At 40.7% G+C, this 25,941-nt stretch overlaps 1 protein-coding gene across 1 annotated transcript in view; it reads right to left on the bottom strand.

The window, feature by feature from the left end:
* UBE2I (ubiquitin conjugating enzyme E2 I) overlaps window positions 1-25,941 on the bottom strand; it is a 36,133-nt gene that overhangs the window by 2,049 nt on the left and 8,143 nt on the right. Inside the window, exons 3-6 of the mRNA XM_075010992.1 lie at window positions 25,693-25,776; window positions 16,517-16,589; window positions 5,626-5,735; window positions 5,375-5,454 (exon numbers count right to left, since the gene is read on the bottom strand). Coding sequence (XP_074867093.1) covers window positions 5,375-5,454; window positions 5,626-5,735; window positions 16,517-16,589; window positions 25,693-25,776 — 347 coding nt within the window. The remainder of the gene's footprint in view (window positions 1-5,374; window positions 5,455-5,625; window positions 5,736-16,516; window positions 16,590-25,692; window positions 25,777-25,941) is intronic.

Below are 25,941 nucleotides of genomic sequence, written 5' to 3'. Positions count from 1 at the left end.
TCTTATTCCAGTCTCAGAGGGGTAACCATGTTAGTTTCTATTCGTATCCTGTGGCACCTTAAAGACAACAGATTTACTGGGGCTTAAGCTTTCGTGGATAAAAAAACCAAATCTTTAAGGTGTCACAGGACTACTCATGGTTTTTGTCTTATTCTGGGGACTCCAAACACAAGAACCTAGTCTATTAAGTAAGGGTGCGTCTGCACTTGCATCCCTCTTTCGAAAGAGGTATGCAAATATATAAATTTGCATACATGGAACCTCATTTGCATATTCTAATTTCAAAAGAGCTTCTTTTGAAAGAAGAAAGTCAGTGTAGATGCTGCTCTTTCGATAGTAAGCCCATCTTCAAAATAAACTTTCTTCCTTTTATTTAATGGGAAGAAGGATTCTACTTTCAAAAGAGCAGCATCTACACTGGCTTTTTTCTTTCAAAGAAAGCTCTTTCGAAATTAGAATATGTGAATGAGGTACCACATATGCAAATTTATACCTCATTTGCATACCTATTTCAAAAGAGGAATGCATGTATAGACGCACCTTAACTGTTTCTTTTTCTTCTGTGGTTGCATATTTGTAATTTTTCTTCCATGTAATGTTTTAAAGGAAAGAACTCCATAGCACTGAGAGGACATCTGGATTACGTGTCCTTTACTATGAAAGGAAAGCATGTCATATAATCCTATTGAATAGTAACAGGTAGCTGTGTTAGTCTGTACGCCAACAGAACAGACCAGCAGAAAATGTAGTTTCTACATTTCTGATAGTTTATATAATCCTGATAAGATTACCAGTCTGCATGTTAAATCCAGTTACATTGCTTAACCGCACTATACCTATTAGGAACCTGTTACAGAACTTAACGATTAAAAACCTAATTTCCAGCTTAAGTTTACTCATGCCCAGTCTATATCCATTGTTGTTGTATTAGCGCTGTCCTTTTGTTTGAACGGTTCTTCCTTCCTGGTGTTTACCACCCCACCATATTTATAGAGGTCAAACAAATCCCATCTTAGCCTTCACTTTGCTATACTGAACAAGCCTAAGAAAGGCTCTCCATTCCCCTGACCATTAACTCTTCTCAGCACCTGTTCTGGTTTGAATTCATCTTTCTTGACCACAGGTGACCAGAACTGTGCAGAGTATTCCACATGAGGTTTTGCCAACTCCTTGTACAATGGCATTAGTACTTCCCTCTCTCTACCATAAATATCCTGGCTGATGCAAATGTATTCCAAGGATGTCTTTTGCAGATACATCAAACCGGTGGTTAAACAGTCATTCTGTGATCCACTAATATAACCAAAGTCTACCGTTTTATTGTTTATATTATGCCTCTTCTCCTATGATGCAGCCTTGAGAGCTTTTTGTGGGCAGATGTTTTTAACATGGAAGTGTAAGTCCCTCCTCCAACCAGAAACTGACTGAAACTGTCTTATTCACAGTACTGCTCAAATTCAACTTTTCTGTACTGCTTTAATTCAGTTTTTGATAGCCACCACTGATGCTGTCATTTGAGAGTTCAATATTGGTAACTAGGATGCTCAAGCAGATAAGATCAAAAAAACACCCACCAATTCATTCTTAAATTCTTAAACCTGTTATTTCTAAGTCTGTTAAATCGGGGTCTGTTAAGTCGAGGGTTTACTGTATTGTATGACATTAGAGTGGACACAGTGCTCCAACACCAAATGCAGAGTTAAGATAATCTTGCTGTCCCTACTCAAGGCTCCTCTGTTGATGCAGTCTTGGGATGCATCATTAGTTCTTTTGGCCACAGCATCACCATTGGGAGCCAAGGTGGAGATGATTAAATTCTTTGACCCTGAAATCTTTTTAGAGTCTCTGCTTCTGAAGCTAGAGTACTCATCTTCTAAGTATGGACTACATTCTTTGTTCCCAGATATGTATGATTACATTTAGCCATATTTAGACCATGTATTGCTTGCTTGTGCCCAATCTAGCAAGCAGTCCACATTGCTCTGAAGCATTGACCTGTCCTCTTCATACCATTCCCCCAATTATTATGTCATTTGAAAACTATCAGTGATGATTGTGTTTTCTTCCAGATCACCAATAAATATGTTCACTAGTGCATTGCCTAGAGCCAATCACTCCGGGACTCAACTGTAAAACACTCCCTACTCAATGATGATCTCCCATTTACAGTTACATTTTGGGACCTCTAAGACAGTTTTTAACCCATTTAATATGGAGCCATGTTTAGTTTGTACTGTGATGATTTTAATCAAAACGTTGTGAAGTACGAAACCAAGTGTCTTATAGAAATTTAAGTATCAGAGGTAGCTGTGTTAATCTGTACCTTCAAAAACAACAAGAAGTCCTGTGGCACCTTACAGACTAACAGATATTTCAGAGCATAAGCTCTCATGGGCAAAGACCTGCTTCGTCAGACGAACATATCTGACAAAGTGGGTCTTTGCCGACGAAAGCTTACACTTCAAAACGTGTCAGTCTACAATGTGCCACAGGACTTCTTGTTGTTATAGAAATTTAAATATACTATGGTAGCACTATTACCTTTACCAAACAGATCCTCGAACTGATTTTTTTATACTACTATGTGCCATAAATTCATGTTTACTTGCATTAATTAACCTATAGTTCTTTATTAAAATGTTCCTGTATCAGCCGCTGCATGATCTTGTCCAGGACTGAGGTCTGGCTGACAGCCATAAAGTGTCCTACATCAGCTAGTTTACCCTTTTTAAAAAATGGGCACATTAGTTTTCTTCATTTTTTTCCTGGAACTACCTTCATACTCCAAGACTTCCTGAAAAAATCAAGATCCACTGTCCAGCAGACTCCTCAGCCTTTTAGAATTATCAGATGAATGTTATCTGGACCTGCTGATTTACAAGTGTCAAATTGTGTTTGCTTAAAACATCCTACAGAGATATTAGTGGAAAAGAAAGCATTAGCACCGTGCACTGAGACAGCATCCTCTGTTTTCCCACACCTCAAATACAAAACAGAAATATGTAAGAACACTTCTGTCTTTCCTGCTTTATTATGGATAATTCTACCATTTCTAGTTACAACGGACCAATACCATTTTGGCAAATGTTCTTTTTGTTCCCAAAGTGTTTTTTAATTTTTGGAACAACGTAAAACTTTCTATCTTTAACACTCCTGACTATAGATTTCTCCTTTCATCTTTCCTATTTTCCAATTCCCACTTCTGATTTACAGATACTACTATCAATTTTCCATTTATTACATTTTAATTGTTTCATTTGCCTGTAAAACAAGCTTGGTTTCTTTCAACCTGCACATCCTTCTCTCTCTAAAATGTGCAACTGTGGCTTTGTGTGCATCTAGGAAGATGCCATTGAATGATACCCAATCATCATTCACATTTTTCTGATTAGATTCTTCCTCCCAGCTGCTTCAGCTCATAATGGCTTTCAGCTTTGTAAAACTGCCTCTTTTAAATCAGCAAGTAGACATATTACTGATCTAGATTTTATTCTGCTTGCACATTATAAATGTGATCGAGCCACAAGCACTTGTACTGAACCTACCACTAACTTTTAGTTCTGTTATCAGTTCTTTATCTGTTAGGACAAGATGCAATGCAGAATTCTTTATATTGGCTGCAATACTTTTTGAGTTAGGAAACAACTATAATATTTAGAAATTCCAACTGTGTCTTTATATTGGCAGCATGAGATCTCTAGTTTGTGTCTCAAATTGAATTCCTCTGTGGTCTTTTTTTCCCCCCACATACACACCACAGACAGATGTGTAAGGAGGCAGTTATCCTGTTCCATAGTGTGATTTAGTTGTCTGTAGCACGCACCAGCTTGTGCTTTTTTCCTCAGGCCACTGATCCATAAGCATTCAAGATAATTTTATGAGTTAGTGATGCAAAAACAGATAATGGGAATTTGACAAAGTACATTTCCCTTCACTGTCTATTTCATTCCTCCTAAATAGCTTGTATAAACCATTGATTTTATTATTATAATAGTGTGACTAGTTTCACCAGATTTCTAATATACCATGTAGTCAAATTTATGTTCCTAAATGAGCATGTGTTAACTCAGGCTCCTAGCATTAGTGTACAGGCCATTAAAGAGTTTCTTCCCCTCCTGTCCTTTGGCTCCTGGATTAATTTTGTTCCCAGCATCTCAATGTTCTGTCACCTTCTGCCATTTTCCCCTGCTATTAAGTTTAGCCCATTCCTGACTATTCTAGCTAGCCTGCTCAAGAGATTCCTTCTGCTTGCGTGCAAGCCATCCAAGCTACACGGCTTCCTCTTCCCATAGAAGGTAGAGCAAAGCCCTTCACCTTGCAGCACTTACCTAGCCCGTTATTCACTTTCAGAATCTTCTTTCTTTGATTCTGGAGAAGGAAGGATCTCAGAGGCTGTGTCTAGACTAGCCTCCAACTTCAAAGGTGGCATGGTAATTAGGGTGTGAGGAGATAAGTAGTGAAGTGCTGCGGTGCACACGAAGCACTTCATTAGGCTAAATCTCCCCTGCGGCAACTTTGAAGTGCCAGCTTGCGTGTAGCTGCAGGTCAGCTGTCGGTACTTCTAAGTTGCTGCAGGGGAGATTTAGCCTAGTGAAGTGCTGCATGTGCACCACAGCACTTCATTAGTAACCTCCCAACACCCTAAATACCATGCCTGCTTTGAAGTTGGGGGCTAGTCTAGACACAGCCAGAGAAGATTGCTGAAACAATCAGAGATGTTCTTTCTCATCTTTAAAATTTCACTTCTTATCTCTATGTTACTTGTCAAATGGATAACCACACCACATCTAATGCCATTTCAAAGTTCTCAGCCTGCACCATCCACAAGTCCACATCTCACAAACTACACACTCCTTCCTATGCTGCCCCATATTCACTGTACAAAACTCCCCCAAAATAGCCCTAAACCCACTATTTTAAGGCCAAAATGGCTGCCAGTTCATTACAGTTAGGAATATAACAAGAACAATCATGTGTGTAGCTTCTCTACAGGATGTTAATTTGTCCTTCCTCTCCCTTGCCCCAACACATTAATTTCACCCACTGTATATCTTGTTAGCCTAGGATTGTAAACTCCTTCGGTGCAAAAACTCTCTTTACATATCCATACAGCACAAATTGGACTTTGATGCCTCATCAGGCCTGTATATGCTACTCTTTTAACCTGCCTTGCTATCACTGGATCTTCAACCTTAAACTTAGTTATTTTGTTGAGGTTACAGTATAAAACTAAGTATTGTTACATAAAGCAGACAGAAATTATTTTATAAAAGCTGCTTAGCTGTCCCACACCATTCATACAAATGAACAAAGGGTTTACAAACAACTATAAACTAGGTGTTTTGTTTTTTTTAAACAAACAAACATAACTAACCAGTAAATCGTGTAAGCCTCTGCTTGAGCTGGGTCTTGAATATTTGGTTCATTTAGAAGTTCTTGTATTCCTAACAAGATCTGTATAAGCAAAAACATGAAAAAAATAATGTAAATATTTCTTTGAAACCTATACAATTCAGAATTTCTATAAATAAAATGTAGAACTGTGCATAAGACATTTTGGAATCACTCAAAAGAAATGGACAAAGCAAGCAAAGATGTACAGTTTTAATAGAAGGTTGTTATCACCTGTTTAATTGTGATTGCTGGCCTCCAATCTTTATCCTCCTCTAGGATGGAGAGGCACACTGTGCCTGAAGGATAAACATTTGGGTGGAATAATGGTGGTTCAAATTTACCTGAGGGAGGGAAAGAAAAAGATTTCTTTATTTGCAAATCTAAGATTCTGGACCAAGTGTCATTAAGTCAGAATGTTTAAAAAGTCATCTTCTAGTGAAGCTGGCCACTTCACCTGCAACACAAGGCTTTCAGTCTCCCACTGTCACAATCCAATTCAGAAAATCTGTGAAGTATTTCTCCAGTGCAATTACCTTTAGTTCTCCCTCCTTCATTGGGTCTACTTGAATCTCCACGTCAGATCTCAGTTATATTCCTGATTAACATGATCAGTCCAGGACAATATATATTCTGAATTAACAATGTTACCTATTACCCATGCTAAGATAGGAGGATTCAATTAATGCTCAATAGCACTAAGTTCAGCAAAAATTTACAGGGGTTCCTTTATTACTTAAAACAACTCTGTACAGAACAGCTCAACCAAACTTCTACTGCTACTTCTCAGAAACAAAATCCCTCCACTGCTATGAAATACAGTGGACTGGAAGAGTATCCTGGAGTAACAAATATAATGTTCTTTTACAGGTTTAAACTACGGTACATTCAGTGGATATTAACATTAATGAGCACTGACATGAGGAGGACCACAGATATCCTGCTTTGAAACAGGAGGAGTTCCCAAAACAAGCACTACCACAAACAGCTCTTACACCATAAGACATTTCTGACTTCATTGAGCTCTATTCACAGTAGCTTTGTGTTGGTAAATGAGTCTCTGGGTCCAAACTGCAATACCACTCAGATCAACACTTCACACACCTTTATTAAATAATGGCGCAGATCCACTCAACTGACAGCAATCTGTAAGTTTTCGCCACCCATTTTCCCCTTCACTGCAACTGATGTATAACTGTCTCTTTAATATGTCTGTAGCGAGACAGTATCAGGATTTTTTTTATTTTTAAAATCTTTAAAATAATAAATTCCATTAATACTGGCAAAGTCTTTCAAGCCAGCTGATCTTTCTCAGAATGCCTGCTGTATGGTTTCACAAGTGAAAAGGTAGGCTGTTTTATGTCACCAGCATTAAATAGGAGATCAATTGAAGAGCCTAGAGATAAATCTCCAAGGTTGTGAAGAAAACAGGAAAGAAACCCTTAAGTGGCATACTGCACTCTCTCTGGGAGCATTTTATTCAGTTCATTATTCCAAATCTACATATAAAATGATGGGGACCAAATTAACTGTTACTAGCCACAAAAGCAATCTGGAATCATCATGAATATTTCTCTGAGAATATCTGTTCAATTTGCAGTAGCAGTCAAAAAAGCTAACAATGTTGTTAACCATTAGGAAAGGGATGAATATGACAGAAAATAACATAACGCCTCTAGATTAAGCTCATGGTATGGCCACACGTGGAATACTGCATATGCTTCTGATTACCCCATCTCAAGAAAGATCAGAATTACAAAGTACAGAGAAAGTCAACAAAACTAAGGATATGGAACAACTTCCATATGAGGAGAGGTTAAAAAGACTAGGACTGTTCATCTTAAGAAAGAGACCGTCTGAATTTTTTTTTGAGGGTGGGGGAGTGAAGGAAGAGAGGATAGATGTCTATAAAATGTTTAATAGTGTGGAAGAGTATGAAAGTATTATCTACTCTTTTACATAACACAACCAGGGATGACCCAATAAAATTAACAGGCAGCAAGTTTAAAATAAAACACATAGACTTCTTCAGACAATGCCCAGTTAGCCTGCAGAACTCCTTACCAGGGTGAGCTGAGCAGGCCAAATGAATAACTGGATTCCACAAACAACTGCAAAAATTCACCGATGATTGGCCCATCAATGACATTGAGATCAAGAGAGTGAGGATGCTACCGCATGCTCTAGATGTCCCTACTGCCAGAAGCTGGGATTTGACCACTTGATAATGGCCCTGTTTTTGTTAATTTTCAAGTACCTGGTACCAGCCACTGCTAGAGGGCAGGATGTCAGATTAGGTGGACCATTCATCTGATCCAGTATGGCCATTCTACACTGGGAAAAAACAGTTATTTACCTCTCATAATTGTGATTCTTCAGAAAGCGTTGCTCGTGTTCCAAGCTATCTAGAAAAACTAGATGTACACAAATCCACCCAAGGGTACTGAGGGAATTGGCACATGTCATTGCTGAACTTTGGTCATTATGTTTGAAGACTCTTGGAGACTGGGAGAGATCCTGGATGACTGGAAAAAGGCAAATGTAGTGCCCATCTTTGAAAAAGGAAAGGACAATCCAAGGAACTAGAGACCAATCAGCCTTACCTCAATCCCTCAGAAAATAATGGAGGGGATCCTCAAGGAATCCATTTTGGACCACTTGGAAGAGGGGAAAGTGATCAAAAGTACCTAACATGGATTCACCAGGGGCAAGTCCACCTGACCAATCTGAAAAGCTTCTATGACAAGGTAACAGGCTCTGTGGACATGTGGAAGTCAGTGGATGTGATATACCTTGAGTTCAGCAAAACTTTTGATAGTCTCCCACAATTTAAGGAAATATGGACTGGATCCTTGGACTCTAAGACTATATAGAAAGCTAGCTTGACAATCAGGCCCAACGGCTAGTGGTCAATGGCTCAATATCTGGATGGTGGTCGGTTTCAAGCAGAGAGCCGCAAGACTCGGTTCTGGGGCCATTGTTGTTCAATATCTTTATTAATGACCTGGATGAGGGACTAGATTACACCCTCAGCAAGTTTGTGGATGACATAAAGATAGGGGGAGAGCTACATACATTGGAGGGTAGAGAGAGAATCCAGAATGACCTGGATAAATTGGGGAACTGGGCCAAAAGCAATATGATGCAGTTCAACAAGGAGAAGTGTAGAGTCCTGTGCCTGGGATGGAAGAATCCCAAGCACTGTTATAGGCTGGGGACTGACTGGCTAAGCAGCAGTACAATGGAAAGGGACCTAGGGGTTATGGTGGGTAAAAGGCTGGATAAGAGTAAACATTGTGCCCTTGTAGCCAAGAAGGTTAACATATTAGGGTGCATTAGGAGGAGCATTTTGAGCAGATCTAGAGAACTGGTTGTTCCCCTCTATTCAGCACTGGTGAGGCCACATCTGGAATATTGTGTCCAGTTTTTTTATACCCAATATAAAAAAGGATGTGGATGTGCTGGAGAAGGTTCAGCGGAGGGCAACAAAAGTGATTTAGGGGCTAGAGCACAAGACCTATGAGGATAAGCTGAGGGATTTGGGCTTGTTTAGTTTACAGAAGAGAAAAGACTTAGGGGTGATTTAATAGCAGCCTTCAACTTCTTGAAGGGGAGCTCTAAAGAGGAGGGTGAGAAACTGTTCTCAGTGGTGTCCGATGGCAGAACAAGGAATAATGGTCTGAAGTTGAAGAGGGAGAGGTGTAGGTTGGATATTAGGAAAAACTACTTCACCAGGAGAGTGGTGAAACATTGGAATGCGTTGCCTAGAGAGGTGGTGGATTCTCCATCCCTCAGGGTTTTTAAGTCCCAGCTTGACAAGGTCCTGGCTGAGATGACTTAGTTGGGGTTGATACTGATTGAAGCAGGGAGCTGGACTAGATGACCTAATGAGGTCCCTTCCAACCCTATGACTATGTCCATTTCATTTATGTATACATGCACTGTGCGCATGACTGTCACATTTTTTTCTTTAACAGTAGCTGTTAGGTTGGTAGTGGAGTTCCCTGGAGTAGCGCCTCTACAGTGGTGCTCATATCCCCTCCCTCCCCCCAGTTCATTGTTGCTGGAACACACTGATTAAGAGAAGCTGGCAGGATCTGGAACGAACATGAGCAACATATCTCAAAGAACAAGTATGAAAGGCAGGTGACTGTTTTTAGTTCAAGTGACTGCTCATGTCCATTCCATTTAGGTGACTCTTAGGCCAGACAACTGAAGGAGGAGTTTGAGCTTATGTGGAAATGAACTGCAACACTATTGTGACAAAGGCTGCATCATCCATAGAACTGCTAGAAGATTATGTTATGAGAAGTGAAAATATGAATGGAAGACCAAGTGGCTGACCTACCTGTGTATCCAGGATGGGCACGTGCATATTTTTCAGCACTGGTAGAATGAGCAGCAAGTATTGGGGCTGGAATTTTTGCTGATGCACTGGGATGGAATTGGCAACCCCTTTATCCTCTGCTATGAAGAGGAAGAGCTGAGGGGACTTATGGAATGGCTTTGTACTAAACTCAAACTAAAGCACACCTAACATCCAAAGACTGGGGTGTGTGCACTCTCTGTTACTGAAGTGTAGTTTGGGGAAGAAGACAGAAAATATCCTGCTTTGTGTGAAAGTGTGACAGAACCTTAGGGTGGAATACGGGATGTGGACATAAATGCAACATGCCCTTAAAAAAAAAAAAAAAGGATGTTGTAAGGAGGCTCCAAGGTTAGCACCGTAAGCTCTGATGCCTATTTAGCTGAGGTGATGGCACCAATAAAGGGCATGTCCAGGAGAGGTGTAGTAAAGAATATGTTGCCAAGGGCTCAAATTGCAGGACCATTAACTTAATGAGAACCAGGCAGATATGAGCTGATGCATGTGAGGATACAGACTATCTCGCTCTGTAAGGAAGTGGGTTACAAGTGGGTTCATGAAGACAGACCTTCCCTTTGCTCCTGGGTAGAAGGTGGAAATGATGGCTAGGTGAACACTGACGAACAATGCAGTCAATCCCTATTGTTTTAGATCAAGCAGGTAATCTAAGATAACAGGGATCAGAGCAGTGGTTCCGAAACTTTTCGGCATCATGCCCCCTTTTTGACTTCTGAGATACCCTCACGTCCCCCCTCCTCCTCTTTACCATCACCGCACTCCCCCACCTTAACAAAAAATTCAATTTGTAATTTAAAACAAACACAGAAACGTGGTATAAAAGTTAAAAATAAGCACAAATGGTTTTCTTTGGTGCAAAAATGCAGTAAAAATGTAACATAAGAAATAGCAGAAACAAAACAAATTGAATGTGAATGATGATGCTGAATTTTCTTCACAAGTTGGGAAATCCTAGGTTTAAAAGATGAAAGTGTGCAATGCAAATCTGATATCGTCCATTTCTTTGTTTTGATTTTAAATGCGACTAAAAACTTGAAAAGCCTTTTTCACAGAAGTACATTGACAAAAAACAGTAGAATAATACGTAGTGGGGGCTTCTCCAACTTTGGAGTACATTGGAAAATATTTTATCCAAAATTCCTCCAAGCTTGAGTTTTCGAAATTATCTTTCACACTTGAATCACATTTTATTTTGAGTGCTTGTTCTTAAAATACTTCTTGCAATGAATCGACATCAACGTCAAATGGATTGCGTACTAATTTATTACTGGGGTTGCCAGAAAAGTTGTCTGGAAAATAAAGGAATTTGTTTTTCAGTTTCAAGAACTTTGTTTTTCAGTTCAAATAATCTCAAAAGCATATTCCCTCTGGTAAGTCATCATACCTCTGTGTGAAACAAGAGTTTTATGAACTCCTCCCAAATCCATGCAAAGAGCTGCAAAAAGTCTCATATTTAAAGCACTTTTCTTCACAAAATTGACAGCTTTGATGGCCAAATTCAACGAGTCACATAGGTCATCTAGAAGGGTATCAGCAGCTAATGTCTATGTTTTTTTTCCACCAATTTAACAAATCCAGAGAGAGAGCCAAGTATTGCTGGAGCACTGTCTGTGCATACACCAACCAGTTTTCCTCATGAAAGTCTATTTTCTTCCAAAAAAAGTCAGAAATCATTTTCATAACATCAGAAGCCTTTGATATGGTCATCAATTCCTTTAATAAAAAAAACAAAAAAAAACAGTTCTTCTTTCACAGTTCCATTATTAATTGAACACAGACATGCAACTAAGCATTGTGCTACATCAGTGGTACTGTCGCACTGAATTTAAAAAAAAAAAAAAAAAAAGGAGAAGCCAACGCTGCCTCCACAACTTGAAGTTTAAGATCTTTTGCTAAGTCATCAATGCAACATTTCACAGAATTCTCAGAAAGTGAAATTTCCAATAGTTTTTTCTTGCTTTCAGCAGCAAGCATAATATCAGCTGCTTTCAACAAGCAAGGCTTCACAGGAGCTTCTCTGATTACGTGCACTTTCTTGGGTTTAGCGATGAGCAAAGACCATTCATAAGATGCTTCTACCACTGTGGTAAACACTTGATGAAAAGCTCCAGTAGTGTCCAGCTTCATGTGTTTCAAATTCTGGAGTTTAGCGGCAAAAACACTCTCTGGGTTTGCCTGTCAAAGCACTGTGATTCTTCATCGAGTGTCACTCAAGACAACTAAGTCTCAAGGCACCATTGCTGAGAGCCATGCGTTGAAGATGAATGATCCTGGTTTTTTCCCTGGCACTGAAACCATACTTAATGCAGTCTTCTTCATTATACTTCCTGTTCTTAATCGTGGCCATAATATATTAATTAAGAAAAACCCATAAAAATTATTTTCCTAATTAGAATAAATTTAATGGACCCAAGTTACTTTGATAAGTTGTCGCAAATATTTATTTACCACTACTACTATTACGTACGGACACATACTGCCTTATACATAGTCCACTGCCAGTAACTGCACAAGACCAGCTACCACTCCTATGATAGAACAGTCCCAAACACTCCCATGAGCAAGCCAGAAAGTCTGAAAAAGTTCTATTGCCTTCCACATTGTCCTCCAGCCTCCCTACCAACCCAATCAGTACCCTACTCATTGAAAGGCAAAATGGTATATTTTTCACATTTTGTGGTACGAAATTTGAAAATTAAAAAAAAATTATGGCAGTGGTCTCCAATCTTTTACACCCAAGATCACTTTTTAAATGTCAGGGCAAGCCCCAAGACCCCCGCTCTGCCTTTTCTTGAGGCCCTATGTCCATCACAAACGTTTCAGCATTGCCTGTATTTACGGGAGGGGCAGGGAACCTGTATTTTTGGAGGTCTGGATGAGGGGAGGAGAAAGCTCATGCACCCTGCTCCTTCCTCCCCATGAGCAGCTGGAGCTGGCGCGGACCTGGGACTCCCACTCCCCACCCCGCCCCTGTGCAGGAAGGCAGCAGGTGGAAGGAAGTAGCTGTCAGGCAACAGACCTGTCTTTTCAGGAAACACGTTGTCTAGCTGGCGAGGGGAAGCAACACACGTGCTTCCCGAGATGTTGGCTCTGGCAAGCAGCTGCAGGACCTCCCCCACCTGCCCCCTAGTGCTGCAGGACGCCAGCACGAGCTCTCTCTATTTTTGCAGGAGATAATGCTAGCACAGGCTCTTTCACCTCATGCCCCTCCCAGAATTTCTTCACACCCCCGGCAAGGGGGCTTGCCCCCCACTTTGGGAACCTATGGATTAAAGCTTGCAGCAGAGGGACTGCCCTCTGTAGGGACCAAATGGAATAGCGTTTTCACTTGGCCTGATAAATAGTCCAGGTAGAGGTCTTCCTACTCCCCATTCGCTTCTCTTGAATTGACTCAGATCATTGGTGCTCAGCCCAGGTCAACCATGGCGCATCAGTGGTGGAAATGGGGTGATACATCTGTCCACGTTAAGAGGAAGAGCTATATGGGCTTGTCCAAAGAAAAGTCCAGCACAATGATGAACCAGTGCTGGCAGGGCCAAGTCAGTGACATTGGGATTAGGGGAGGCCTGTCTCGCTGTATCCAGAGGAGGATTTTGTGGCTCAAGGGAAAAGGCAGAGAAGCATAGAACAGAATGGGATAGAGTATCCCACCTCTACTACTAGGCATCCTTCACTCTGCATAGACTATGGATCGCGCCCTTCGTAACTCCATTTAAAATAGTCATTTACAGCACTGACTGCGGCTGTGGAGGCCCAACCTCTACACAGAACCCAACAATCTTACGTTGACCTAGGCCCACACATAGTAAAAACAGGGTCAATGGTTCACAAAGGGAAGCTGATCCAGGAGGTGGACTGGTTCTCCCTTCTTGGGAATATCATCAAAACCCTGATTTGGGGCCCTGGGTCTTGTTGGAGGAGTCTGAGGAAGATATACAGCACCCTCACCTGCCTGTTAAGTTGTTTCTACTCCTTCACCTACTAAAGTCCTGACAGAAGCCTCCCACATGGGGGTGCACAGGGAGGGGATAAAGGGGTTTAGGTTTAAACAGCTTTTGTTAGGGGGCAGGAGTGTGGATGCTTTTGGGACTTTGGGGTTGTCCTGGACGCTGTGAAACTTCCAGTCAGTCTGCTCTGGCAAAAGGCCTATGCCATCAAAGGGAAAGTTGTGTGGTGTTCTGGATCTCCAATAGGAGGACCAATACCCACAGCCAAGAGCTCCTGTGCATGGTTATGGTCATGGCCATCATGTGACTAGTGGAGTCAGATGAACCTAGGTCAAGTTTTTTTGGCTCTGACTTTTAGGGATTTTCCCCTATGGCTTGGTCTCACCCATTGCAGGGCTATGAGCGGTGCCAGTATCAGTGCCACAGATGGTTGAGTGAGCGCTAGCATGAGCCTTTGTGTCTCCCTGCAAGGGGCCACATGGTCAGTGCCAGCACTGGTGCCCCAGCATTCAGTGCCACACTGTGCAGTGACTTGTGCCATGGCATCTGAGGAGTGCTGTGCCAGTTCTTTAGAGGAGGGATCAGGGGTGTGAGTTAGCTTTATCATCAGGTCCTTGGCTGCCTCAACGGTGGTTGAAGTCTTCCGCCACAACATCCTCCAGTATTGGGGAGTCTATGTGCACTGGACCTGAGAGCCGCCTAGGGGCAGCCAGAGTCAACAGCATACTGCAGACAGGCTTGGAGTGTCCTGATGGAGAACAAACACCACTTGCATGGCAAGCTGTAGAGCAGCCCCCTTCTGGTCTCATCTTGTGCAGCACTAGTGACTGAGAACATTGACACAGGTTTGCATTGGGCCTTGATGCTGGGGAAGTCTGTGCTCTCTATTGTGGTCTCACTGAGGTGCCAACAGGTCCTACACTGAGCCTGGTGCACAGAGGCCACTGGCACTGGTTGTAGATGAAAGGCTGCCTCCTTGAGAAGGAGTTTTATGTGAGAATCTCTCTCCTTTGTCCAGAGATTAAGGCCTCCATAGTTCTTGGACTTGTCAGATTGATGATCCTCTCCCATGTACTGTAGACAGAAATTGCAGAGGTCACCATGTGGCATAGGCGTTAAGCACTTGTTGCAGGGCTTAAAGCTCTGGGATGGAAGCATGCCCCAGTCCGGGGAAAGAATAAATAGGGGAAACACCCCAACCACATGACTAGGAACCAACTAAGACAATTATGTACAGTGAAGTCAGAGACTGCTGGAAAGGACATTTGCAGAATACAAGACATTAGCAACGGTCACAGGTGGAAACAAAGAACTGAGGGGATGGAGAAGCAGCAAAAGTATACATGCACTGCCATGGAGGTGCCACTCCAGGGAGCTCCACTGCCGACCCAACAGGTACCACAAAGGGAAAAACCTTCTGACAATCATGCACACAACCATGCTGATACCTAAATGGAATGGACATGAGCAAGAACTTGAAGGAACAAATGTCGACATCAAATGTAAGATGATACAATCCTTCCTCAGATGATGCTCAAGACACCCAAAAGCAGCAGCCTTGTTTTTTTTAAAAGCCATATGTGGTAATTGAAATAAGAGAAAAATAATATGTTTGAGAAAGCAAAAGATTTTCCAGGCAACAGAATTCCAAACAAACAGACAGAAAAATCTGAATTTTAAAAGTTTTCCTACAGATTTCCCTAATGGACATTGGAACATTAAGATCGGTAGTTACCATGTAACTGTCATAAAGCAGTAAAAAGCACTCAGCAGCCAGAATCCCAGTATGAGGAACACCAAAGATTCTTAAATACAAATGATTTCTACAGCTTACAGTAGGATAAAACAACTGCAAAGATAAAAAAATTTATATAATAATGTGTCTTGTATGCATACACATGCAAAAAACCCAAACTAGTTTGAATGTAATTTTATGATTAACATTTGATACCATAAAAATGAGAACCTTCCATGAATTATTACTTCACTAACCCTGCACCTCCTGTGTATCTTACAGTACATGGGAATATTTAAGGTGAAAGGATCAGAAAAATAGAGAGGACACAATTTATCTAAGTTAAATTTGATAGAACCCTAACATTTAAAAATTTTACCTTCCTTTTTAATTAAAACTAGATTTAAATAAATAGAAAGAAGAAAAATACAGAGCTAGGTAACATGACAACTCTTGCTGCATGTCTATCCATCTTATGGAGGTCTTTCAAAAGAGTATGCACTTCGCTCCCCGCATACACCTTCATAGTGCCTCCACTAAAGTGTAATCACCTTAATGTACTTTCTAGCAAGAATGCAGATTATTAAATTTTCAACACAACTCTAAGTAGATGCAATGGTTGTCAGTGACAATTATGCAAAATTTCAAAACAGTTCCAGTAAAAATGGCTCAAATTTAAAAATCTAATCCCTTCCCCACTAAAAGTCCTAAAGCAAAAACATCCAAACAAAACTATAGCTCATAGGTATTTAAAAAAAAAAAAAAAAAAAAAAAAAAAAAGTCTCCCTGAGTTTGAGCAGCTGAAATTTTCTTAAAATTTCTAAGGGAGCAGACCAGGAAAAATTTTATTCTAAAGATGAATATGCAAACACTCATGAAAATAGGAATTATAACCATTTCAGTGTTAACTGTAATAAAGATTAAGCACCCAGAATAATTGTTAAAAAGCCTTCACCCTATCATCAGCAGCAAGTAAACAGTGAAATTTTGCATACTGCCTTAAGTGCTCATATTCAACACATTCAGTAGTAGAATACAGTATTCTATCACTTTACCTACATTTTGGGGGTGAGGAGGGATAGTCATCCTTGAAAAGCATCCGTAGTTTAAATAAGCCTCCTTCCCATGGTGTCTGTCAAGAAATTTCAGCAAAGATAGTTAGAATACTGTAACACTCAAAGTATACCAAGCACTTGCAAAATAGCTGGGGGGTTAATACTCTAAGGAAGGCGGAGAGTGAGATATTAGAGGTGCTGGGTGTGGGGAGGGAAATCAAGCACAGTAAATGGGTTATTATGCGACATATACATTTTAGTATTTTGTACAGGATATCTTCCCCTCTATCTATTGTTTGGTTTATTTTGTGTTTTAAGTCATCACATTAATTTTAATTAAACATTTCCTTTATTTGTTTTAAGCTACACTTCTTTAGAAGCTCCTATTTCTCCCCCAGTGTTGTTACTCTGTTATTAACCATATGCCAACCCTAACAATCTAACTGCATGCCTTCCCCTGAGGAAAAAACAACAAAAAGATAAAGCTGTTCCTGTCCCCATGTCTGAGCAACACAGACAAGGAAAGTTTCATAAAAATCAATGCTGCCGATATCAGTCACTGCTGGAAAACTGAAGATATCCTCATGGAGCCTCTCTTTAGGTTTGGAGTCATTACAGGCCACCTCCCATGAAGAAGCTGGCTAACCTACCTGAGTCCTGTGGCTGTGGCAGTAGGGTACTGGGCCACAAGTATTCTATTTGCTCACTGTGCCTGGGTCAGTGTGGCCTCTTGTCAGTTAGATAGGAAGTTACTTAGGTATAATTCTTAAAGATAATGAACTAGATACAAACTACAGTCAGTCACAGCACTTTTTAATAAATGTCATAATGGGGGATAATGAAAGGAGTACTCAGGTGCCACAAAAATGGTGGCTCCCCATCATGTTAATACTGTACCATTGTTGCTTTAGAGAGCACCATGTAAAATGCAAGACAGTAGCCCTAAACACTTGTCATTTACAATCCTCCAGTACCTTGAGCACCAATAAGGGAATTAAATCGTCCTGGGAATTGTAGTTTCTGTACAAGTACACTACTGCCTCCCTCTAGATTCAGGTGCAGTACTCTGCAGTTTCTAACATTTTTGTGCAGGGTTCTGAAATTTGCTGAACAGCTGTATTATTCAATCGTTATCTAGGTTTGCATAAAGACCACACATCTTCATATTTGAGCAGTGAGGTAAGATTTCTCTATTTTGTAAGAAACCCCAAAGTTTATTCGTGGTTGGCTGTTATGAGCATTACCACAAAGAAATGCAGCCCATACAGAATGCTAATCATTTGTCAGAAAGATATCTTTCTTGTTACTAGCAGCAATTTATTTGATGAGCTCATACGGTGAGCTAACATTAGGAATTTGTATTGTAAGAGTCAGCAAATCATGTGTGTAAGAGTACAAGCTTGTTTTTACCATTGCAGTACAGGATGACCCTCCTTCGTCTGGCACCTTTAGGATCTGACTGGTGCAGGATGAGAGAATTTGCTGGACCACAGGAGGTTAATATTGTCTCGCACATTATCAACACTTACATTGCTTACCGGACTCTGAGAAGACATTTTGGGATAATTTACAGATAAACAGCACAGAACACTGAGAGCCAGGATGAGAGGTTGTAAAAAAAGACTTTATGGGACCATGGGAAACTTGGCTACACCCTGGATAAGTGGTCATCCGACTAACTAAAATCGTGATGGATTATGGATGTTGCTGGACAACCTTGTTTCAGATTAGCGAGGATCAACCTGTAATATATCTCAGTGCAGTTCTGCACCTATTGGATCCCTGAGTATGAACAAAGCAAGTAGTGGTATAAAGATAACATACCTCCTTGACGATATCTATAGAAGGCACTGACTGATAAAACTGAAAACTTGCTCCGCCACAAAGTGTTCGTAAATCACATTTAATTAGCCAGTAAGTAAAATAAGGAATCTAGAAAGAAGACATCTGACCTTCACAGGGGTCATACTTTATTATTTAACTGTTGACATGCCTCTGGCTTCCAATAAGTTTCAAAACCTCATGATGCTTTTTCATTCAAACACATAAGGCAACCTATCCCTTGTGTGCAAGCAGTTGAGGACAAAGACAAATCTGACAGAGGGTGGAAAGAAATAGGGTACAAGAACCACTACTTTGTTTCCACTGTGAAATTTGATCTAAAAAGAAGGAAAGATATCACAAAAGGAATTCAAAAACAAACAGTAAAGGCTAGAAAGCCATTTTAATGTCACTCAGCCTAGAGAGGGCATAATTATGTTTGAGAGTGTGCTTTGGGCTTGCTTACACTTAAAAATGCTATAGTTGCACAAGCCACTGTACTGTTTCAGTATAGACACTCACTACAGCAACCGGAAGGGTGCTCTCTATTATCATTTAATTCACCCCTCTAAGGGCTTGTCTACACTACCTCCCTACTTCGAAGGTAGGATGGTAAGTAGGGTGTTGGGAGATTATTAGTGAAGAGATGTGCTGCATATGCAACACTTTATTAAGCTAGTTCTCTGTAGCAACTCCAAAGTGTTGAACTTCGATGCGCCAGCTCACGTGTAGCTGCAGCTAACCCGCCGGTACTTCGAAGTGCCTGGGCAACTTCAAAGTCCCTTTACTCCTCAACCCACTCAGGAGAAGGATAGGAAAACCCGCTGAGATGGATGGAACAGTTCTCAGGTCTACATTTAAAACAATGCACTAGCACAGTTGTAACACTTCAGTAACAACAGTACTATATGAAAGCACCTCTCCCATCAGCATAGTTAATCCACTTTTGCAAGCGGCTGTAACTACACTAACAGGAAAAGTCCCCCTGTTAAGACCGTGCTAGCTATTCAATATAACTATATTGCTCTTGGGTATGGATTTCACACTTGTGGGCAATACAGTTATACGTCAAGTGACCATCAGTCCCATTTTTGCCTGGACAGTCCCATATTTCAGGCATCAGGAAGGTGTCCCTACTCATTTTAACAAAATGGCTAATTGTTCTCTATTCACACCTACTGTTGAGCTGTCCTTTCCCAAGTCAGCACAGCTACAGTTGCGCATACCTGGTGATGGACAGGGAGCACACGCAACACATACTGACTGTCCAGATGTGCAGGCAGCAGCAGGAGAGGAAGTTTTGGGCCCTGCCTTATGGTAAGGCAGTGCATGTTGGGGCAGGGGGGAGGGTAGTGTGTGTCCCCCATTTGCTTCTTGTTTAAGATTTTAAGGGGACCTGGTGCTCCTCTTTGGGGGGCCAAGGAGACCCCTGCAGAGAGGTAACCCCTACAACCCCATTCCCTGCTCCCCACAGCATGGGTCTACAGTTCCATTCCTGGCTCCTCATGGCTTGGGGAAGCCGGGAGCCACACTCGCAGGACTGTAGCCTTGTATGTGGCTCCCTGTGGCATGTACATTGTTACAGTTGGTAAAAGTTGACTCTAATGTCATGTACACATCATTGCAAGACAAGAAGAAAGCTTGTGTATTAGAAAACATGAGTATGTAGCATTCCTTGTTATAAGCTTCTGGCTAACGTCAGTTAAAATAGACAGTTTTTTAATTTTTTTTAACCTATTACTTATAAAAAATGTAGTAATATCTTTTTAATGGGTACTCAATTATTTTGAACATTTGTACTACACAGGTCTGATTGATTTCTCCACTGAACTCAATGAAGTCCAAACAATTTTACCAGTGTCCCATATGGAAATATGGAAACCCTAGTTACAGTGAGAACAACAAGAAGTCCTGTGGCACCTTATAGACTAACTGATATTTTGAAGCAAAAGCTTTTGTGGGCAAAGACCCACTTCGTCAGATGCATGAGATGAACTGGGTCTTTGCCCACAAAAGCTTATGCTCCAAAATATCAGTTAGTCTATAAGGTGCCACAAGACTTCTTGTTATTCCCGAAGATACAGACTAACACAACTATCTCTCCAATACTAGTTATACTGAGGTGCATTTGTAGAGTAGAGCTCACAGTAATAGTTTCAGGTTGTGTTCATTTAAATGGAGGGGGGGCATGGGCATTCCCTATCAGCTGGCAACATCACACTGTAATGAATGTTGCACAACTTTCAGAGCCTGCTGCGCTGGAAACAATATGCAGAGGAACCCTTTCCATCCTCTCGTTAACCTTCTTAAGTGCTCTAAAATCCATATTTTATTGCACTTTTCTGAAAGTTTTTGTTCTTTATGGGAGTGCTCTGTAGGATGAATGATCCAAACCTGAACTATGGGTTCTAGAGATACAAGACCCCCCACGCCCACTGTTTCTAAATGTTTGATTTTTATTTTTTAATTCATTTTTGCACAGATCTAGATATCAGATAATTGCTGTGATGTGGATCAAACCAAGTCTGTCAGTTTTTACCTAAGGTATTGCATGGTATTCACAAAGTCTTTGAGGGCCCCACACACTGACTAGCATTTAAGAAAACATTCACTGCTTGCTTATATGTGCATTTTGGAAGGATTACGTTGCCTGCGCTAATAAAAAAATTGGATTTCCACGCAACTCCCTTATACGTGCCTGGATCATTTGAGGGACTGTGCCACCACTATTGCTCCAATGAATACTCTACCACTGATGTTTCTAGTCCCAACCTTTGCAGATCTGTGCGAGGAGTTATTAAATCTTTTTTGCTTGCTACAAGCTGCATTACAATAACATACTTTCATTTTATTAAAACAAAAAGCAGTCAAGTAGCACTTTAAAGACTAGCAAAATGGTTTATTAGGTGAGCTTTCGTGGGACAGACCCCCTTCTTCAGACCATAGCCAGACCAGAAGAGACTCAATATTTAAGGCACAGAGAACCAAAAACAGTAAGCAAGGAGGACAAATCAGAAGATAATCAAGGTGAGCAAATCAGAGTGTGGTGGGGGGGAAGTCAAGAATTAGATTGAGCCAAGTATGCAGACAAGCCCCTATCGTGACTCAAAGTTCCCATCATGATTTAAACCACGTGTTAATGTGCCGAATTTGAATATAAAACCCAGCTCGGCTGTTTCTCTTTCCAAAACGGTGCGATAATTCCTTTTCAGTAACACACATACCTTTAGGTCATTGACCTAATTGTTGACCTTCCTCCCCACCCCTCCACTCTCTGATTTGCTCACCTTGATTATGTTTTTCTGATTTGTCCTCCTTGCTTACTGTTTTTGGTTCTCTGTGCCTTAAATATTGAGTCTCTTCTGGTCTGGCTATGGTCTGAAGAAGTGGGTCTGTCCCACGAAAGCTCACCTAATAAACCATTTTGCTAGTCTTTAAAGTGCTACTTGACTGCTTTCTGTTTTGATAGTGTATAGACTAGCACAGCTTCCTCTTTGTTACCAGTTCATTTTATTGGGAGACTTATAGTGAACACAGTAGAATAGTCAGTAACCAGTCTACCCACAATTTCTGTTATATGAAGTGGGGAAAAGACAAAGAACATTGGGGAGGAAGGAGAGGCATACTTGGATTTGTTGCTTGAGACAAAAATGTTTATTTTACTAGCCCCTGGGGAACAGATGGAGGTGTGGGTGTAAAAAAGTCACTACTTTCTGATCTGGGGGAAAGAGACTAATGCAGTATTTCCAAGTACATGCAGTGTGGAGGTCTGGACCAGACAACGCAAATAACTTGATGGAAGGGAGATGGAGACAGGGAGTGGTAGGGGTAGAGAGATAGAAGGGAAGGGACAGAAAGGAATTTGCTGCCATGTTTGCCAGCATACATTTGGTGTGGTTCCTGGATAACCACATAGAGGTCTGCAAGACAGCAAGGAGAGTAATATGTCATGGGGACTGTTGACAAGCTGATTTGGGTGGACAGAGTCAGCCAATGATGCTATCATGCCTTACCCACTCTGAGTTACTGATTTTAGAGGTTGTGCTCTACCCAACATTATAGTGATTCATGGAGGGTAGAAATTATTAGGGATTTATTTCTGTCATGCATCTCAAAGAAGGTACCGGAGCAGATTTGGACAATATCAGAGATGGATGTTCAAGAGCTGTGATAGTTTACTCTGATTTGGCTGTACAATTGAATAATGGTTATAGTGATGATATAAAAGCTATTGATAGGGACTGAAAAAACATTAAATTATGAAACGAGAGGGTTGATAGTTGATCAGAAAATGTACACTGTCTGGCACAGATACTTTGCAAACTGACACCTCACTATTTCTTCAAAATGGAAAACATTGATTGGACAGGGCTCAGAGGCTCTCTCTCTCTCTCTCTCTCTGACACAAAATTGTCAGTTCAGAACAGCAACTCTGTCTGTGATTTCTCTCATTGGCCTTGCCCCAAACTCCACACTCCAACCACTCTGAAACCTGACCAGGAGCAACACTGAACTATAACAGTCGCCCATTGTCCCTGGAACTATAGAGAAATCAAGTCAGAGGTGAGGAGGAAGTAATGGAAAAGCCATTGTCTGTTTATTAGGTAACAAAGAATCCAGGAAGATGCATTCTCTGTTTATGGGCCAGGGACATAGATAGGGTGATGGGCTGGAGCAGGGTTGGTGAAGGCAACATGATGCATTTGGGGTAGGAGGGACAGGTCAGGTTGACTTGTTCAGTGTTATGCAAATTGCTTAAATGAGCATTAATTTTTACCAATATATCTTCTCTTAGAAAACAAGGCTACTCAATGGCAACAAACAATATTATTGTGGAGTTACAGTAGTTTAGTGGTAAGTCATCCCCTTGAAGAAGGCTGAGTTGAGCAAAAGTTGCCCATGCAATCTTAAACTTTGCTTTTTCATCACTGGGTCAATAGACCCCATTAATGTACAGACCTATACTGTGCCATGCCCAAAAGTACTGAAGTTCACAGATTTTTCATCTTTTATAATAATTTATGGAGATATACATCTCACAGAAGTGGAAGGGACCTTGGAAGGTCATTGAGTCCAGGACCAAGCACCATTCCACCAGTGGGTTTTTTTTTTTTTTAAAAAAAGCTATTTGCCCTGATCCCCAAATAGCTCCTTCAAGGACTGAACTCACAACCCTGGGTTTAGCAGGCCAATAGTCAAACCTTCCCCCTTTTTCACAACTCAGTCACACTCACCCACAGGGTTCCATCTAACACTTAAAAATAATCCAGGAGGCGGCAGCAAGGGAAGTTGTCCATGACACCATTCTTCTACCTTACTTGAACAATGCCTCAGTGTGGGTAGTATGCTCATGCTGGCCTTTGGCACAGTAAGAATCCAGAGGTTCCAGATCTGATTGTACATGCTCATGCACTTGGCCAACTCCCTGGGAAGACTGCCGCTTAGATACAATTTAAGGACCATTTTACAGCCTCTAAACACTTAAACTTATTATACCGTCCCAACACACACTTTCATTTAACTGCCATTAAAGAATTAGAATCTTCATATTCTACCTCCCTAGTGACAATATTCCTTGTAAACAAAGCTTTATGCCCCGAAACTGACACAGTTCCATATACAATTCATTCATATTGCCTCCTGAAAGTACTTATGCAGTCTTCCCTTATACACAAGAAAGTGGAAACAGTTCACAACTGTCACAAGCCTCAAAGTTATCCACAGTTCTCAGAAACATACTTCTACCAAGCACAGCCAAATGCCTCCAGCTTTCAATACAACTACATGACACAGATAAGATTAATGTTTAAACTACTCTCATATCCCAGCTTGCACTTGTAATAAACCCCCTGTCCTGCTCATTATATAATTAGTGTTTTGCTCTGAAACTATATATACTGGATCCTAAAAAAGTACACATGCCGCTCTTCCCTTTACTCGCACACATCTAAGGTGCAAAACACAGATCTCATATCATACACAAACTAATCTACAGAAGTCCTCAGAACACAAACACACCTCCACTATTTAGTGTAAAGTCACTTAACACTGGCTACACCTGAAGCATATCCAAATTCCTATAGTCTGTCAGGTTCAAAGGATTAAAGGTAAGGTGGCATGAGAAAACACTTCCCCTCCTTTCTGGTGCTCTAACAGTGTTAGATGGAATCCTGCACAAGAGAGCGCGAATGGGTTTTAAAAGGAGGTTAAGAATTTGTACATTTCATCAACTGTAGGGTTGTTAGAGTAAACTGTATTTGTTAATAGGCATATCTGGCCACTGCAAAATGGAATGGAGTTAAGGTTGCATGGGCTAACTTAAACATGCATTTCCTGGTTTTCACAAATTTTGAGTTTTCCTCAACTTAGTGTTCTATTAGGAGATACCACCACCAACCAATCTCAACTGAACAGTAACATAGTATTTTGCCATTGAACATAAATCAATGGTGCAGTCTCACCTGGAATACTTTGTAAGGTACAGAGCACCCCATCTCACAAAGGATACTGTACAATTAAAGGAGGTTCAGAGAAGAGTGAGGACAATGATCAAGGACAAGGGAAAAACTATGAAGTGAGACTGAAGAGACTAATTATTTACCTTAAAAAGGAGAAGATGAATAAGAAGGCCATAATAAATCATAAGATTCAAATAAAAAAGGAGAGAATTCAGAAAGTAAGCTTTTACTCTCCCTCCAAATTTAAGAGACATTCAATTAAGTTGAAAAGGTAGAAAATTCAGAACTATTAAAAGGGAAACACCTTTTCATACAACATGTAATAAATCGTAGAAGTCATGCCACAGGAAGTCACCGAGGCCAAGATTTTAGCAAAATTCAAAGAGAGTTTGAACATTAATATAGGTAAGACTATCCATAGATTACAAATAAATGGGTCCTACCCACAAAAGCTCATGACCTAATATACCGCTTAGTCTTTAAGGTACAGGATTGCTTCTTAATTGTGAAAATACAGACTAACATAGTTATCCCTCTGAAATTAATGACCAAATTTTGAAAAGGGTGTTAAAACTCATGCTTCAGGGCCTAAGCCCATCTAAGAATTAAAGGACAATATAGCAGGATGGGGGGGGGAAAGAGTCTCTCATATACGATTTTTGTACACTTTCTTTTGAAGCTTTGGGCAGGGGATACTGACACAGATAGGACACTGAACTAAACAGACCTTTGGCCCATTCCATGTGGCTTTCAAAGTATTTCTGGAAGTTGATTAAAACCAGATAATTATGTTAAACTGGGTCATAAACTGCAATAAAAATTATTCATGGTATGTATATTTCAAACATTTATATTAACATCTACCTACCGTTCTGGAAATTAAATTAATAGTAAATCTTACCCCTTTCTTTCCTGGAATAGCACATTCCCAATTCATGAGATTCATCGTGCCATCTGGATTTTTGGTAGGTACTGCTACAAATCCCTGAATTAAAAACAGAAACCCCAAACAAAGTAAGACTTCGGAGAGTACATTTAATGTTGATGCAACATCAGAACATATCTGTATAATGTAGTCCCTTTTCTACTCACTCCAGCAGGCTTGACATTCCTTTAAGCACAGGATGAGTTTTCAGTAGCTGTTTTATCA

This window comes from Carettochelys insculpta, chromosome 16 (genome assembly GCF_033958435.1).
Source record: "Carettochelys insculpta isolate YL-2023 chromosome 16, ASM3395843v1, whole genome shotgun sequence".
Taxonomy (NCBI): domain Eukaryota; kingdom Metazoa; phylum Chordata; order Testudines; family Carettochelyidae; genus Carettochelys; species Carettochelys insculpta.
Note: the sequence above shows the minus strand (reverse complement) of the source record. Positions and strands in the feature narration are given on the sequence as shown.